The sequence below is a fragment of the Hermetia illucens genome, chromosome 1 (assembly GCF_905115235.1).
Source record: "Hermetia illucens chromosome 1, iHerIll2.2.curated.20191125, whole genome shotgun sequence".
NCBI lineage: Eukaryota > Metazoa > Arthropoda > Insecta > Diptera > Stratiomyidae > Hermetia > Hermetia illucens.
In genome coordinates this window covers 27539897-27553698 of record NC_051849.1, presented here as the reverse complement: position 1 = coordinate 27553698, position 13802 = coordinate 27539897, and the positions used below count along the sequence as shown (strand labels likewise).

The window sequence follows — 13802 nt, the reverse complement described above, 5'->3', positions numbered from 1 at the left end:
GGAGTCATTATAAACGAATCCTGCTATTTACTCGGCGAAGTTTTCAGGAATGGAACAGAAATATGAACCAAAGCACTCGTAGGATTGTTTGGAGCTCTCGAAAAAGAGCCTTAGGATCATACATAGTAGGAATACTCCTAGGTCATTGCAGGCTAAATTCCCTCCTGGGTAAGCTAGAGATATCTGCGGACATTGTGTACAGATTCGGTGGGGAGAGCAATCAAACCTCTGTACATATCCTGGAATAATGTCTTAGCATGGGTAGAGTAGGAAACTACACCTGGGAGAATATTTAATACCAGTCGCAAGGATGAAACATCTAGAAGTAGGAACCATCCTAAAATTTCTGTCGATCGTAGGAATGATCGATATACTGTAGTTAATAGGTGCCACTTAGCCATCAAAGGAGCATAATAGTTTTTCAGGAAGCAGTGCTTCTTTTCCTGATAGTATTATCATAATTATGAATTGATTTGATGCTCACTGCTAATTTCGTCCTTAACATTTGCTGTTTCCCAGTACCTGCTAACCTAGCTCTTCTTTTGAAATATCTTCTAAAGTTTATCTTATGCACTTGTTTGAATGTCAGATTTTTGGTTTTTTGAAGCGATTTTAAAGTGATGGTGAATGAACATTAGCAAAAGAGACTCACTTGCTCCCAAGTTAGTAATTTTTACCAATTTAGTTTAGCACTTTTGACGGGATGGGATTTATTTCATTGAGGTATCCATTTCCCAATGATTTCCAATTTATTCCATTTATTTATTATGTTTTTATTTTTTGTGTCAATAAATAAATTATCCCCGTTATTTCTCCAAATAGTTATCGAATATCCGATCTATTATTATTGGGGAATTGAAAATTTATTTTAGGAAAAATTACAGTTTTTCCAGCGGATATAAATTAAGTTGATGACAAAGTAAACTAATTTAGCTTCGATTTTTTTATATCTAATCAAGTCTCTCTACCGTACAGGTATCATTAAATCACGAGTTCGAGAATATATTTGAATAATAAACTGCCGATACGATAATCAAGATAATCAGATTGGATATTCTTCTACCTTTTCAGTTCTGAAAATAAAAAACCACATTCTTGGTATATTGTTTTCTATCTTCTCCTCTATATTAAAGTGTCATTTAGCCTTATTTTAATTCATCAACCTACTTACAAGATTTTCCGCAACTTTAAAGTGATGAGAATGTTTACAGCGACTGTAAAAGTATCTGTATCCATTCCAGATAGCGCTATTCAAAATAAAACTGTTATCTTTAAGGCGTAATTTAAATGTCAACACACTCTACTGCGCGCACGCTGCGTATTTTTATCTTTTAAACTATCACCTTTATCACGAGGTTTTTTTCTTCATATCAAGAAAAGCAGTAAAGAGAGATTGTAAGATTTGATATGCGTCATGTTATGGTCGCAAATGTATTTTTTATGAAGTATCAAGGAAGTGAAATGATAAAAGATACTGACGTTTTCCGCTATGGTTTCATGTAATTTTCCATAAAAACTATGGTGAAGAGAAAATTAATTTGGTTTTGGTCACTATTAATGGTAAGGAGTTAAATTTTTCTAAGTGACAAAATGTGTAATGGGTAGAAATATTGCTTTATATTAGAATCTCACAGTTTTTCGTGGAAATTAAATCTTTATTCGAAAAAAATTGAAAAGATACTAGGAATCCTTACAAGGTATTAAATAGGGATATAACATAAAACAAAAAGGACTAATGGCTTCGTCCAGGACACAGGCAACTCTTCAGACGCTGCCTCACCTCTGCCCTGGGAGCAGCGTGACGCAAAGTGGGAACAGGTGGAAAAACGCGGATTATATTGAAATCAAATCGCCAATAGTTTAAGCTTAAGCTAGGCTAAAACTAGGTAATTGTTTAGGATATGGCGGATCCTAACTCCAGATCCACATGATGCTGGACCGGACCAAATAGAGAGCAACTTACTCTCACCTTTTTTGGTCCACTTAGCACTAGCTAAGGCTCAAACTATTGGCAGTTTAACTTCAACATAATTCGCAATCTTGTCGTGTTTTTGTGATTATATAAAAGAGCGTTTTTCCATCTGTTGCCACTTTTGGTCACGCTACTCCCACGGCAAAGGTGAGGCAGCATCTGAAGAGTTGCCTCTGTCCTGGACGAAACCGTTAATATAATATTTTTGTTTTTTGAATGCTTGGGTGCTATGCCCCAAAGGAGGGGCGAGAAACCTGGCGAATTAAATCACTCAACTATAGAACTTGATGATTGGCGATGTCTGATTTTTCCTCAAGCTGCAGAGGTCAGAGTTGAGTCGACGATTTTCTAATGATCGCAGCTAAACTTGAAATTTTTGAATCAATTAAAGAAATACTAGCTACTAACTGCTAAGATCTAGTTAGTATGTTTTTGTGTAGTCTTTCCCCACTCATCCCTATGAAGAATTAAAACAAAACTGGCCCCAGTCTGATTTTCTCCCGAGCTATATTTTTCCGTCTAACGACACCTGGCCTACCTTACCCCTTGATGGAGGTAGTATTGCCTGGAACAAATGGCGTGACTGAAAACTAGTGACCGTAGCGCCATTTACTCGTTTCCTAGAATTAGTGGTACCGTCTCATGGCTCTCACCAATGCTTCTACCATACTAGATATTGAATTGGACCTTGGGTTTGACTCGTCGACCGCTCCTGGTTGTACAGTCTTCTTAGTCTGAATGCTCTGGCGGCGGTGGTGCTTCGGAATCTCGTACCAAGTACGCTGGTTTGAGCCTGTCCATTGAAATTGTTGCCTCCCTGTCGGATAGTTGGGTGATGTAGTGCTTCTCCGAACGTTTCAGAACTCTGAAAGGCCGTCATAAGGTGGTTTCAGGGATCTCTTGATGACAGATCGAGGTGGAACTGCTCGAAATGACCCGCTGTTGAAAAAGCTCCTCTGGGTGTAAGGTGTGCTTGTAGATTTTCGATTGTTGGCAAGCTGTATAAGCTGACGACCATTCTCCAATATGGTGATTCATGTTTGACCAGAAGTAGCATTGAAAAACAAGCTTTCGAGTAGCTCGGATGCCGGAATGGCTGAGCTCATGAAGACTGTCAAAGATGCTTCCTCTGACGTCGAATGGCGGGTTGGGCCGCGGTTTTGAAGTTGTTTCACATAGAATAGAGGTTTCCGTTCTGGGGATGTCCATCCATTGGAGTCAAAGGTTCAGATTAGCTGGTAAATTCCGTAAGGATGAATTGTGTCCCTGTCCGCTGGCTAGTCTAGTTGCATCTCTAGGTAGAGTTATTTCTTTCACTCTGGAAAGAGCATCGGCAACTTTGTTATTAGTTCCGCTCTGGTACCTTCTGTCAGTTTTGAATTGGCTAATGTAGATGAGGTGACTGGTTCTCCTTGCTTCGGTATTTCTCTTCTGGTTGAGGGCGAACACCAAAGGTTTGTGGTCTGTGCGGATTGTAAATTGCCTGCCTTCAAGTAGTTTCTGAAAGTGACATATGGCATTGTAGACAGCCAGAAATTCTCTATCATACGTAGGGTACTTGCCTTGAGCCTCGTTGAATACCTTTGAATAGAACCCAAGCGGTTGCCAAGTTCTGTTGACTCTTTGGTGAAGTATAGCTCCCATACCAGGATCTGAGACATCACAGTCTAATGATATTTCTGCTTCTGGGTCTGGATGACCTAGTAGTGTAGCCTTCTGAAGATCTGATTTTCATTTATCGAACCCAGCTACTGCAAACTCGGACCAGAGGATCGAATACTTGTGTTCTTCTTTGATATGTGTAGAAATGTGTTTTGCCGTTCCTATGTAATGGCTGCATGTGGAAGGCATCTTCGGTAGAAGTTCAGCATACCGAGGAATCTTCGTAGCTGCATTACCCTCTCCGGGCGTGTGTAGTCCTGGATTGCCAGTACTTTGCTAGGTAGTGCTAACACGTCTTGTGATGTTCTAGCCTAGGAAATCGATTTCTGCCTTACCAAGACCAAATTTCGCAGGGTTGAAGTTGTTTACACGCTTTGAGAGTCTCTTGAGGACTATCCTGAGGTGCTGCTCGGGCTCCACATCGTCTTTTGAGGCAATAAGCAAATCCTCCAGGTACGCGAAAACGAAGGGTAGATCTCTGAAAAAAGATCTCTGAAAAGAATGAATCGTTGAAAGGTCTGTGCTGTATTCCGGGGACCAAAATACATTCTAGTGAATTTGAACAACCCCAATGACGTTATAATTTCTGCTTTGGGTATGTCAGCAGCTGCTATTGGAATCTGCAAGTAAGCTCGTTCCAGATCGAGCCTAGAGAAAATATTTTTGCTATGTAGTCCCACGTTGAAGTCCGCTATGTCAGGTACAGTGTGTGCGTTGAGCCACCGGTAGTCGCTGCAGGGGCGAATAGTGCTGTTCGCCTTTTCCAAGATGTGTAGAGGGACTCGACCAAGGGCTGTTGGATGGTTGGCAGATTTCCTGGTCCATCATCCATTGGAATTCTTGTTTTGCCACTTGATACTTTGCCGGGGAAGTCTTGTAGCCTTAGCGGCCGCGGGCTGGCCTGTGGTTTCTATGATGTGTTCATTTTGGTCATTTCTTAGGCTGTGCAGGTCTTGTAGTATCCATCGTACAATTGGGGTTTGCGCACCCACACGTTGTTTCGATGCGATGTTCTGGATAATCCTCAGAGCTATAGTTGGGCAATTTTCTGGCGGAGTTTGGTGGTTTCCTCCTCACAAGCCAACACGACAGGCGTTGGTTGTACTATGCAGAATGTGGCCCATGAGGAGTCTATTTCGCCTATTTTATCCGCTAAGGGTCCCAACTTGCCGAAAGTTTGTTTGTTCTCAGGCTTGTAGGATCTCCTGTGCACGCTTAGGAAGCGCTTGCAACCAGAGAGGTCGCAGGAGATCGTCGGTCATAAGTGAACCGGCGCACTTCGATTGCAGATTTTTTAAAAATTAAGTAACGCAACTACTCTGATATGAAACCCGATTCATGGTATTTAACATTATCAATCACCTCAATTGTAATTGAGATATGGAGTGTACTTCGGTAGCCAATTTCCAAAAAATCGATGGAAAAACACAGAAACAAACTTAAAATCAGAATCTTTGCAAAACAATTAAATTTTTATGAGGATAGAGTTTCATTACCAGATAGATGGATAGATATTCCAGTTCCAGATGGGAAATTTTTGCATCGCAATACATTTTGCTTCACCAAATCCTATTTTCCCACTGAAAATGATTGGTAACTTATTTGTGAACTCAATAAACGTTCTGGCGATTTTCACGAGACTGAATCTTTTGCACATCAAATTGAAAATGAATCACCAAAATTTTATTTTTAGTCCGCACGTGTCTTCTTTTATTATACCAGAAATTTTAGTATATCACGGGAAGTCGGGATGTTCATTTTTAAGGTTTTGTGTAAACACAAAACCTTATTAAAATCGGTTTACTGTCTGTCTGTCTGCCTGTCTGTCTGTCCGTCTGTCCGTTTGTCTGTCCGTCACACGCGTTTTTCTCGGAGACGGTTATAGCGATTGACACCAAGTTTGGTAGAAAGGTGGGAACTGTGAACGCTCACGCATACAGTGAATTACATCCTTTTACTTCGAATTTAAGGGGGGTCCCCATACATCCCCCATAAAGGGGGGTGTAAAATTGTTTTTCATCAAATATAGTCATGTGGGGTATCAAATTAAAGGTCTCGGTTAGTACTTTTCAAAGCCGGTCTTAGTTTTGACATTCGTTGGATGGGTGGGGAGCGCGGGGGGTTGAAAGTGATCACTTCTTTAAGGGGGCCATTTTCAGAAACTACCAAACCGAAAAATCTGAAAAAAAGCAGGAGGCTGCCACTATATGGTGCCTGGGCTCCGAAATACCTTCCATGCCGATATCTGTTTAAATAAAGTTAATAATAGTATATTACTACAATTTTTTGTAATTGGTTAGAAACCCCCCTTAAGTGCATCCTAGTACCATGAAATTGCAGTGATATAGGCTATATATAGAGCATGATCTTGCCAAGTTTGGTGAAAATCGCACTATTGCTAACAAAGTTATAATACCTCAAATTTGTTGCTTCTTTGAAAATTGGAGACTATGAATGTCAATATCACCCGAAAGTGGATACTCTCACATATTATATGAATATATTACGTGCTACGTACTAAGAAATACACAAAACCTTTCGTACCTGAAGCGTCCAGCTTCCGGTTTCCCGACTTGTATATTTCTCAGGACGAAAGTGTAGCAGATGAACATGATAGGCGGAGTTTTGATTTCTCTTGAAATAGTCTTGTAATTTCCAAATGTGGTCAAGCCAGATATAATTTCCAATAAAGATTAAAGGTTTTAATATTGCCTCACCTTGACAGTCTGAACATTCTACTGAAACCATTATGCTATTAACTAAAATTTAACCAAATTTGTTAAATATTTTTTTTAAATTGTAATTTTTCTCAATTATACTCTACAATTTTTTAGCATATATTTACTCACTAGTAGATAATTATTTTTGCATCTGAATAGGAGGAATCGTTTTGAAGATAGTGCACTCAACTAAAACTCAATAGTCCACACATAATTCCAACTCTTACTTTTATAAGTGAATAGAGCTATGAATGCAACTTAGGAAATCCCAGAAGGATAAAAGCTTTTCTTTCTATCTATTCCTCTTCTATTAAGTGGGCGAGCCTACCAGTCCTACTAAACCTTTCCTGGTGAAGCGGCGAAAGCATTATTTCGCAAATTTGCAATAAGACCCCCTTACGCGTTGAAAAACCCAAACAACGCCACCGATAAGAAACAATTTCTTTTATATCGAAAGCAAACCGGTTGCATTCTATAAGTATTGTCTTAGGAACTTTATCCATTTTTCAGACATTTGTTGAGTCATTGTTAAATGTCTTCATTTTTCCAAAAAAAAATATAAAAATGAAAGAAGATTTAGTCATCAATTGATAAAAATGTTACAATTTCATTGTTAATTACCTGAACGTACTCGAGGACGGTGATCACGTGCGAGTCTGCGAAGGATTCATCTGGCCTGGCTCTTTCCACAAGGCTCGTCGGAGGTTATCTAGCACTATGGGAACGAGGGTGGTCCTCTGTAAGTATATGCCCCAGGAAAATTCCTCCAGTTAGACCTCCTTAGTAGGAGTTTCCTTGGCAATTATGGTTGCCAAATCAATCCGTGTCCGAAGGTGATCACGTTAAACTCCATGACCTTCACCCTTTCTTGCTTCCTTCTGTTCCCACTTTCTTCCTCCCTGTGTCCTTCTTTTCTTCTTGCCCTCTTTCTGTTAAGGTCAGTTCAAAACAAATTAGTTTACAAAAGCTCTAAACTTAGACGATGATAGTAAATGAAGCTGCTCGTAGTCCCCCTGAGAATCAGATTGTCGTATCTGCAACAATGAAGCCAACTGGGGTATCAGATATTCGCAGTAGCTAGTCGTCACAATCAAGAACGTATTTTTGAACGGCTAGCGTAAGGAAGCCCGAACAATTTTGTTAAGTATCATCTAAATTGGAGTTTTTGCAATTGTAATGCCGAAAAAACGGAGTTATGAAATAAAAATTTAACTAACTAGCATTTGATAACGGAACGTGCAGTGTTTAAAATTTTTGAACTTTAGAGCACATTTAAGGTAATTTAGGTAGATCCGCGGGTAACCCCAACAGTTGACTTTTGGCAATCATGATAATGAGACGGAATCTTACCATGCAAATCCTCCCTGCACCTCAGTTCTATGTGTACATAGAACCTATCATCGATATGCACAGTGAACATTAATGAACAATTAAGATGTGTTGGCAAGTCCGGAGTCCAACGTCCTTACAATTATTTTTACTTTTGTAAATAATACTCCTTACAGGTAATCCCACACTGGTAGGCCTCACTGATTCTGATGGGCAACAAAAATTTGGCAGAGAAAATATATTTCAATTATTTATCGCAACCTACAATGTACGGGCGATAAGACTTCGAAAAAGATAAAAAATATAAATAAGCATATCCCTTAGATTGATAAAGCATGGCTCAAAGACTGCGAAACCATTGCCTCAGAATCGGGATGCATATTATGATATTAAAGACAGCTTTGAAGGAACTGTGGCCTACAGAATGTTAGATCTATATGCAAGCAATACACGCTTATTTTCTCACTCGTATATCACCAGGCGACAAACTAGAAAGTTTCTGTGAAGGCATCTCTCAGACGAAAAATCATCCATATCTAGAGAGGATTCTACCTCCTAATCGCGTGAGTAGAAACGTGAAGGGCGCCAGAATAATAAAATATTTGCTCAAAGAAGATTTGATTCTTTATTAATGCCTTCAATATAAATGTTTACTTAAAAATACGACATTACAAATAAAAACAGGCAACATCCTTTTTACAAATGAGGAGCACTTTCCTGGAGAGATTCGACAATTAGGCACAATTTCGCCAAAATTTTTGACGCTTCCATTGGAAGGCGTGTTTAAATCGCTCGACTAAAGATAAATGTATCCAGATCTAGTGGTTAGAGCACTGGGCTGTCGTAGCGGAATGTCGCGGTTCAAATCTCACTGGTGGCAGAGGGACTTGTATTGTGACTGGATGTCGGACACTATTCGCCTCAACTGTGAATAAATACTTAAGGGGGTCATCCCGTGTGAAGGCTGTTTTTTCCGCTTTTTTAGAAATTATTTGTGACGAACTGGATAAAGGTACAAATGCGAATTTTTCACCATTTGTTTACTAATATCTTGAGCACACGTAGTAATTTTTCGAGCCCGATGGCATAGCCCATTATTGAAATACAGCAATTTATACACTCATTTCCAAAAAAGGTGTTTTTCTGCTGCCACGCTAGAGAGCGCTGCGATCATCTTAAAGGAAAAAAATAAACGGCATTTTAACGTGCAGACTTAACTACAGTCTGCAAACTAGGATTATTAAAAAATATTAAAAACTAAATTTTTAGTGCCGTTTTAAACTTTTTTTTATAAATTAGGTTTCTTGAAGAAACACATGTACAGCCTTGGCTACAATTCTTGTCCTTTTAATGAAGTCATTCAAACGTCATTCGGACCGATAAATACGACCTTTATTACGGCGATGGACATAAATCTGGCATATGACTTATTACGTGTTTAACACTATTATTTCCAACGCCGAATATCGAAAACTCACTTTGCTCATATATTCTACACTATATCTAGATACAATTGATGCCAAAAAAAAATTCGATTCCGCGGATCCGACACACGGGATGACCCCCTTAAAGATGTTCTTCTGCAAACCGTACTCAGTTTATGTGTATTGCCTAAAACCTACAGTGCTTTTCCCCAAACTGGGACTCCATACAGCATGATAGAACTCATCACCCTGGCTATGAGCAGCCTGCAAGTATGCCGCGATCCCCCTAAGTTCGGCATCATCCTTGCGAGAGCCATAATCGTGGTGGATGTTCTTTTACAAGTATGCTCTATGTGCTGCTTAAAATTGAGTCCTGCGTTTATCATCACCCCCAAGTATTTGATAGCCGGCTTGGAAGTGATAATATGATTCCGGAACTAACGCAGGCGTAATTTATTTTGCGGCGCGGTGATCCCTTCTGTCTTTTCCTCCGCGAGTACCAGTCCAACACTCTCTACCCAAGCTTTAACAACACTGATTGCTTCGCTTGAGTACAACTCAGCATCCTCGAGATGCTTTGCGACCACAACCAATACTATATCATCGGCGTAACTCACCACCGTGGTTAAGTACATCAATATACATGATGTTCCACAGTAGTGGGCCCAGTATAGAGCCCTGTGGGATGCCCGCAGAGACAACGTACTCCTTGGGTCCATCATCGGTATTATACCAGAGTGCCCGCTCTTTCAAGTAGTTATCGATAATAGCGGTGAGGTAGGTGGGAACACCAATCGTCGCCAAAGATTTTCGTATAAGGTTCCAATTGGCAGAATTGAGTGCATTCCTCACATCCAGGGCCACCACCACACAATATTTGCTGGTACAACCCCTTCCGTGAATTGCATTTTCGGCCAAGCCAGTAACCATTGTGATAGCATGAATGGTTGATCTGGGTTTACGGAACCCATGCTGCTTATCTGCAAGGCCCCCTTGGCTCTCGACAACTGGGAGTAATCTATTATAAATGACCCGCTCCAACATTTTCCCCATAGTGTCTAGAAGACATATGGAGGTTTGCAGTTTTAGGCAACAGCACCAACTTTTGCCGCTTCCATGGTGCAGAAAAGGTACCTTCGGATATGCACATTTCCAACAGCTCCGCCAACATATCTGGTCTACATTTGACGGCAAATTTGAGGGCCTCATTCGGAATGCCGTTCAGACCCAGGGCTTTGCTGTCGCCTATTCGACTGCAGATGTCCAGCAGCTCGTCCCTGGTGACGGGTTGAATCGGCGTCACATTCAGGGAACGCTGGAAGGTGTCAGTACTCCCGTCTTGCTGGTGAAATAACCCCTGGATTATTTTCAACAAGAGCTTAGGGTACGTGTATATCTCTCTGTCCGTCTGTCTGTCTGTCTGTCACACGCACTTTTCTAAAGGGGGGGGGGGGGGGTCCCCATACATGTAGAAGTGTGGTGTAAAATTTTTTTCCACCGAATATAGTCATGTGGGATATCAAATGAAAGGCTTCGCTTAGTACTTTTAAAAGCCAAAAGGCTTCGATTAGTACTTTTAAAAGCCAATCTTAGTTTTGAGATTTGTTAGAAAGGCGGGGCGTGGGAGGGGTGGAAAATGATGATTTCTTTAACGGACCCATTCCCAGAAACTACCCATTTGGTATTAATTGTAATTTTGCACTAAGTTTCAGTTTGATTCTGTCTTTACCGCGGCCGCGGAAACGTTAGATTTCAATGCAATTGTTTATCTACTTTTTTATCTAAAAAATCAAATTTTTTATTTAAAAAATCAACTTTTTTAACTAAAAGATCAAGTTTTTTATTTAAAAAACAAACTTTTTTAACTAAAAAATCAATTTTTTTATCTCAGAAATATTTCTCAGCTGAAACCTTAACTTTCCTTCATAATAAAAATCTAGAAAATAAAAATATGTAGAAAGTAAAAATATGTATCTGTGTAACACATAAATTAATTTAAAAAACAATACTAACTAATGAATAAATAGGTACTTATCACTGCCTAAAAATGACAAAATTTTTTTTTAATACATTTTTTTTTAATCTCAACGTCAATGTTCGCTATAGATTACGTTCAAAAATGCATTGTGGCCAGAACATTCAAAAGCTATATAACAAAGTTGAGAAACACATATCTTCCAGATTCTCAAATAAAAGCAACTAAATATACATACTTAACATTAAAAAAATACCTGTTCTTAAAATTAGATGAAAAATGTGAGTGGCTCTAATAATTTGACCACCCTCTGCATAATAATGTCAAGTTGCCTCTATAAAATAATATAAATTAGTTCCAATTGTTTCTTCGGTTGTGTGTGTCGTTTTTTTGGCTTATTTTATAATTAAAAAAAAGACAAATTTTATTTTTTAAATGCCGAGTAGTGAGTTTTTATTCCTCATATACCGGTATTTCGAGGACCAGTTGTTATCTTCTTCAGTGAGTTTTTGCCAACCAAAAACAGTTTTTCGAGGACTAGTTGTCTTCTTCCTCACTCACTGAGAAAGAGGACAACTGAGCCTCGAAATACCGGTGTATGAGGAATAAAAAACTTACTATTCGGCATTTAAAAAAAAATAAAATTTGTCTTTTTTTTTTGATTGTCAAATATATGTTTAAGTGAAATGAAAACATTTTTTGAATTTAAAATTGTTATTATACCTAAATATTGCTTACCAACACAAGTAAAAATTGAGAAAATTGAAAAAAAGAACTAACGTAGGCAGTTAGATAAAAGAAAATAATTTTTGCTAGTTGCGAGTAATCAAAAGCAAATATTAGCTAAGGAAAGGAAGGAATCGTAATAAATTGAAATTGGAAAAAAAACGAAGCACATTTATGAGATAACATTGTTACAATATTAGCCGCGGATTAAAGTAGAAATAAAAGTGATTTTCTCATTATGCAAGCAGTTGAAGATAAAACAAAAATCTACTCCACTTACTTGAAAGAAACGAAAATCCTATTTCTGTTAAAAGTTACCTTTGATTCTCTTTTGTTCAATTCACAGCTGGAGGAAGCCAATAGTAATAGATTTCATGAGCATTTTTATTATATTGTGTGTGCTACTTTCTATGTTTAATCAAGCAAGAAAATCCATCAAAAAATCATGAATTCCCCATTTGGCCCAAGGAAACTTATTCAAACCTTCCATACGCAGAGTTCACACCTCCTTCTAGCGCACTCATTCTTATCTAATCTGATGGAAACGACCATAAAGTAAAATTGAGGTGACAAGGAAATATCTTTCAAAATCCCCGCAAATAACATATTCTTTTCTCTAATTTTCTGCTGCACTTGAACCATGTGACTAATATATAACTTTCGATTTACCTTTCTCTTTACAGCTGCAACACAAGCAAAAGATACAACAGTAGATCCGCTAGGTTCATTACCAGAAGGCTGGGAACAGGCAGTGACATCTTCTGGTGAAATATACTTTATTAACCACATTAATCGTACCACTTCTTGGTTTGATCCAAGAATATGTACGTATTGACAATATCTATATATTTTACTAGCTTAAAATCATTAGTAGTTTAAAAGAAACATTTTTAGTATATTTTGCGCATTGGTTTTATTTGTAAGAACATACACTGTTTTTTCCCGACAAGCTAGTAAAACGGTAACAAGGAAGTTGAGTGCAACCATGATTTTCGGTTTTTTTGTCGCATTTTATGGATTTCTTCACCTTTGTCTTGCTTTTTATTGTCAGTGTTCTTGTTCAATATTGTTAACTGGTTTCTACTTAACCATTTCATCTATTATCACTATTGTATCTTTCCTATAGCGCCACAACCCGATTTTCGACCTTGGTTTTCAATTTCATTTCATTCAAGCTTTGTAAGAAACTTGGCACTAAATTGCAAATAAGAAATGAACTTGCAAAATATTTTCTATTGTCTTAAGTATATTGCATTCAACTTCCTTAGTATAGTCCTTTACTTAAGCTATGTACCACTTCCATTCGAGAGAGAAATATTTCCAACCTATCAAAAGTGTTCATTTCTCTATAAATTATTATACAAACCCTCGCTCACTATGCAGAGCGTGTTATAAAGTGCTTAGCAATCAAATAGCATCGAATTACATACCTTTCTGGCTTTAATTTAAAGTGAACACTCACTCGTTTTCGCTCATTCCATAGAAAAATCAATGATTGACTTAAAGAATTGAAGCGTACATAGCATAAGAATGAAAAAATGCTAAATACATTTCTATGGTTTCTATTTGTATGGAATGTTGAGTGGTTGAATGGTAAGTGATAACAGTAGAATGCTATTCTTTGCCTTTTGATGCTCATTTTCATGCATGGTGTACAACACTATCTTCAATTGAATCCCAGGGCTAAGTTGATTTTAGTTTGAAGTTGGTTAATTATAATCTGAAGTAACTGTTTCCTGATGGTGAATAGACGTTGCTTAAAAATTGGCTCAAAAAAAAAAGAATTATAGAGAATATCTTGAGTAGTTATTGGATCGAACATTCTTAGTTCCATTATTTCGAAACTTCTTCCTCAGAGGATTTGATTAAACGCTGCACTTGAGGAGATACTTACCAAAAGCCTAACCTTGACAACTTCTTCTTTCCCAAACTTAAATAAAAATGACAGAAGGTACAATGAACGTTTACTGTTACTCTTTCTACGATATGGTTTC

At 38.2% G+C, this 13802-nt stretch overlaps 1 protein-coding gene across 3 annotated transcripts in view; it reads left to right on the top strand.

The window, feature by feature from the left end:
• Positions 1-13802, top strand: part of LOC119647700 (transcriptional coactivator yorkie) — a 243851-nt gene that overhangs the window by 211462 nt on the left and 18587 nt on the right. Inside the window, exon 3 of one of the 3 annotated variants that reach the window (XM_038048792.1) lies at positions 12492-12572. The exons of 1 other annotated variant lie outside the window; for it this stretch is intronic. In XM_038048792.1, coding sequence (XP_037904720.1) covers positions 12492-12572 — 81 coding nt within the window. Of the gene's footprint in view, positions 1-12491; positions 12633-13802 lie in introns of all 3 variants that reach the window. One more of the 3 variants, XM_038048785.1, reaches the window with a different exon arrangement.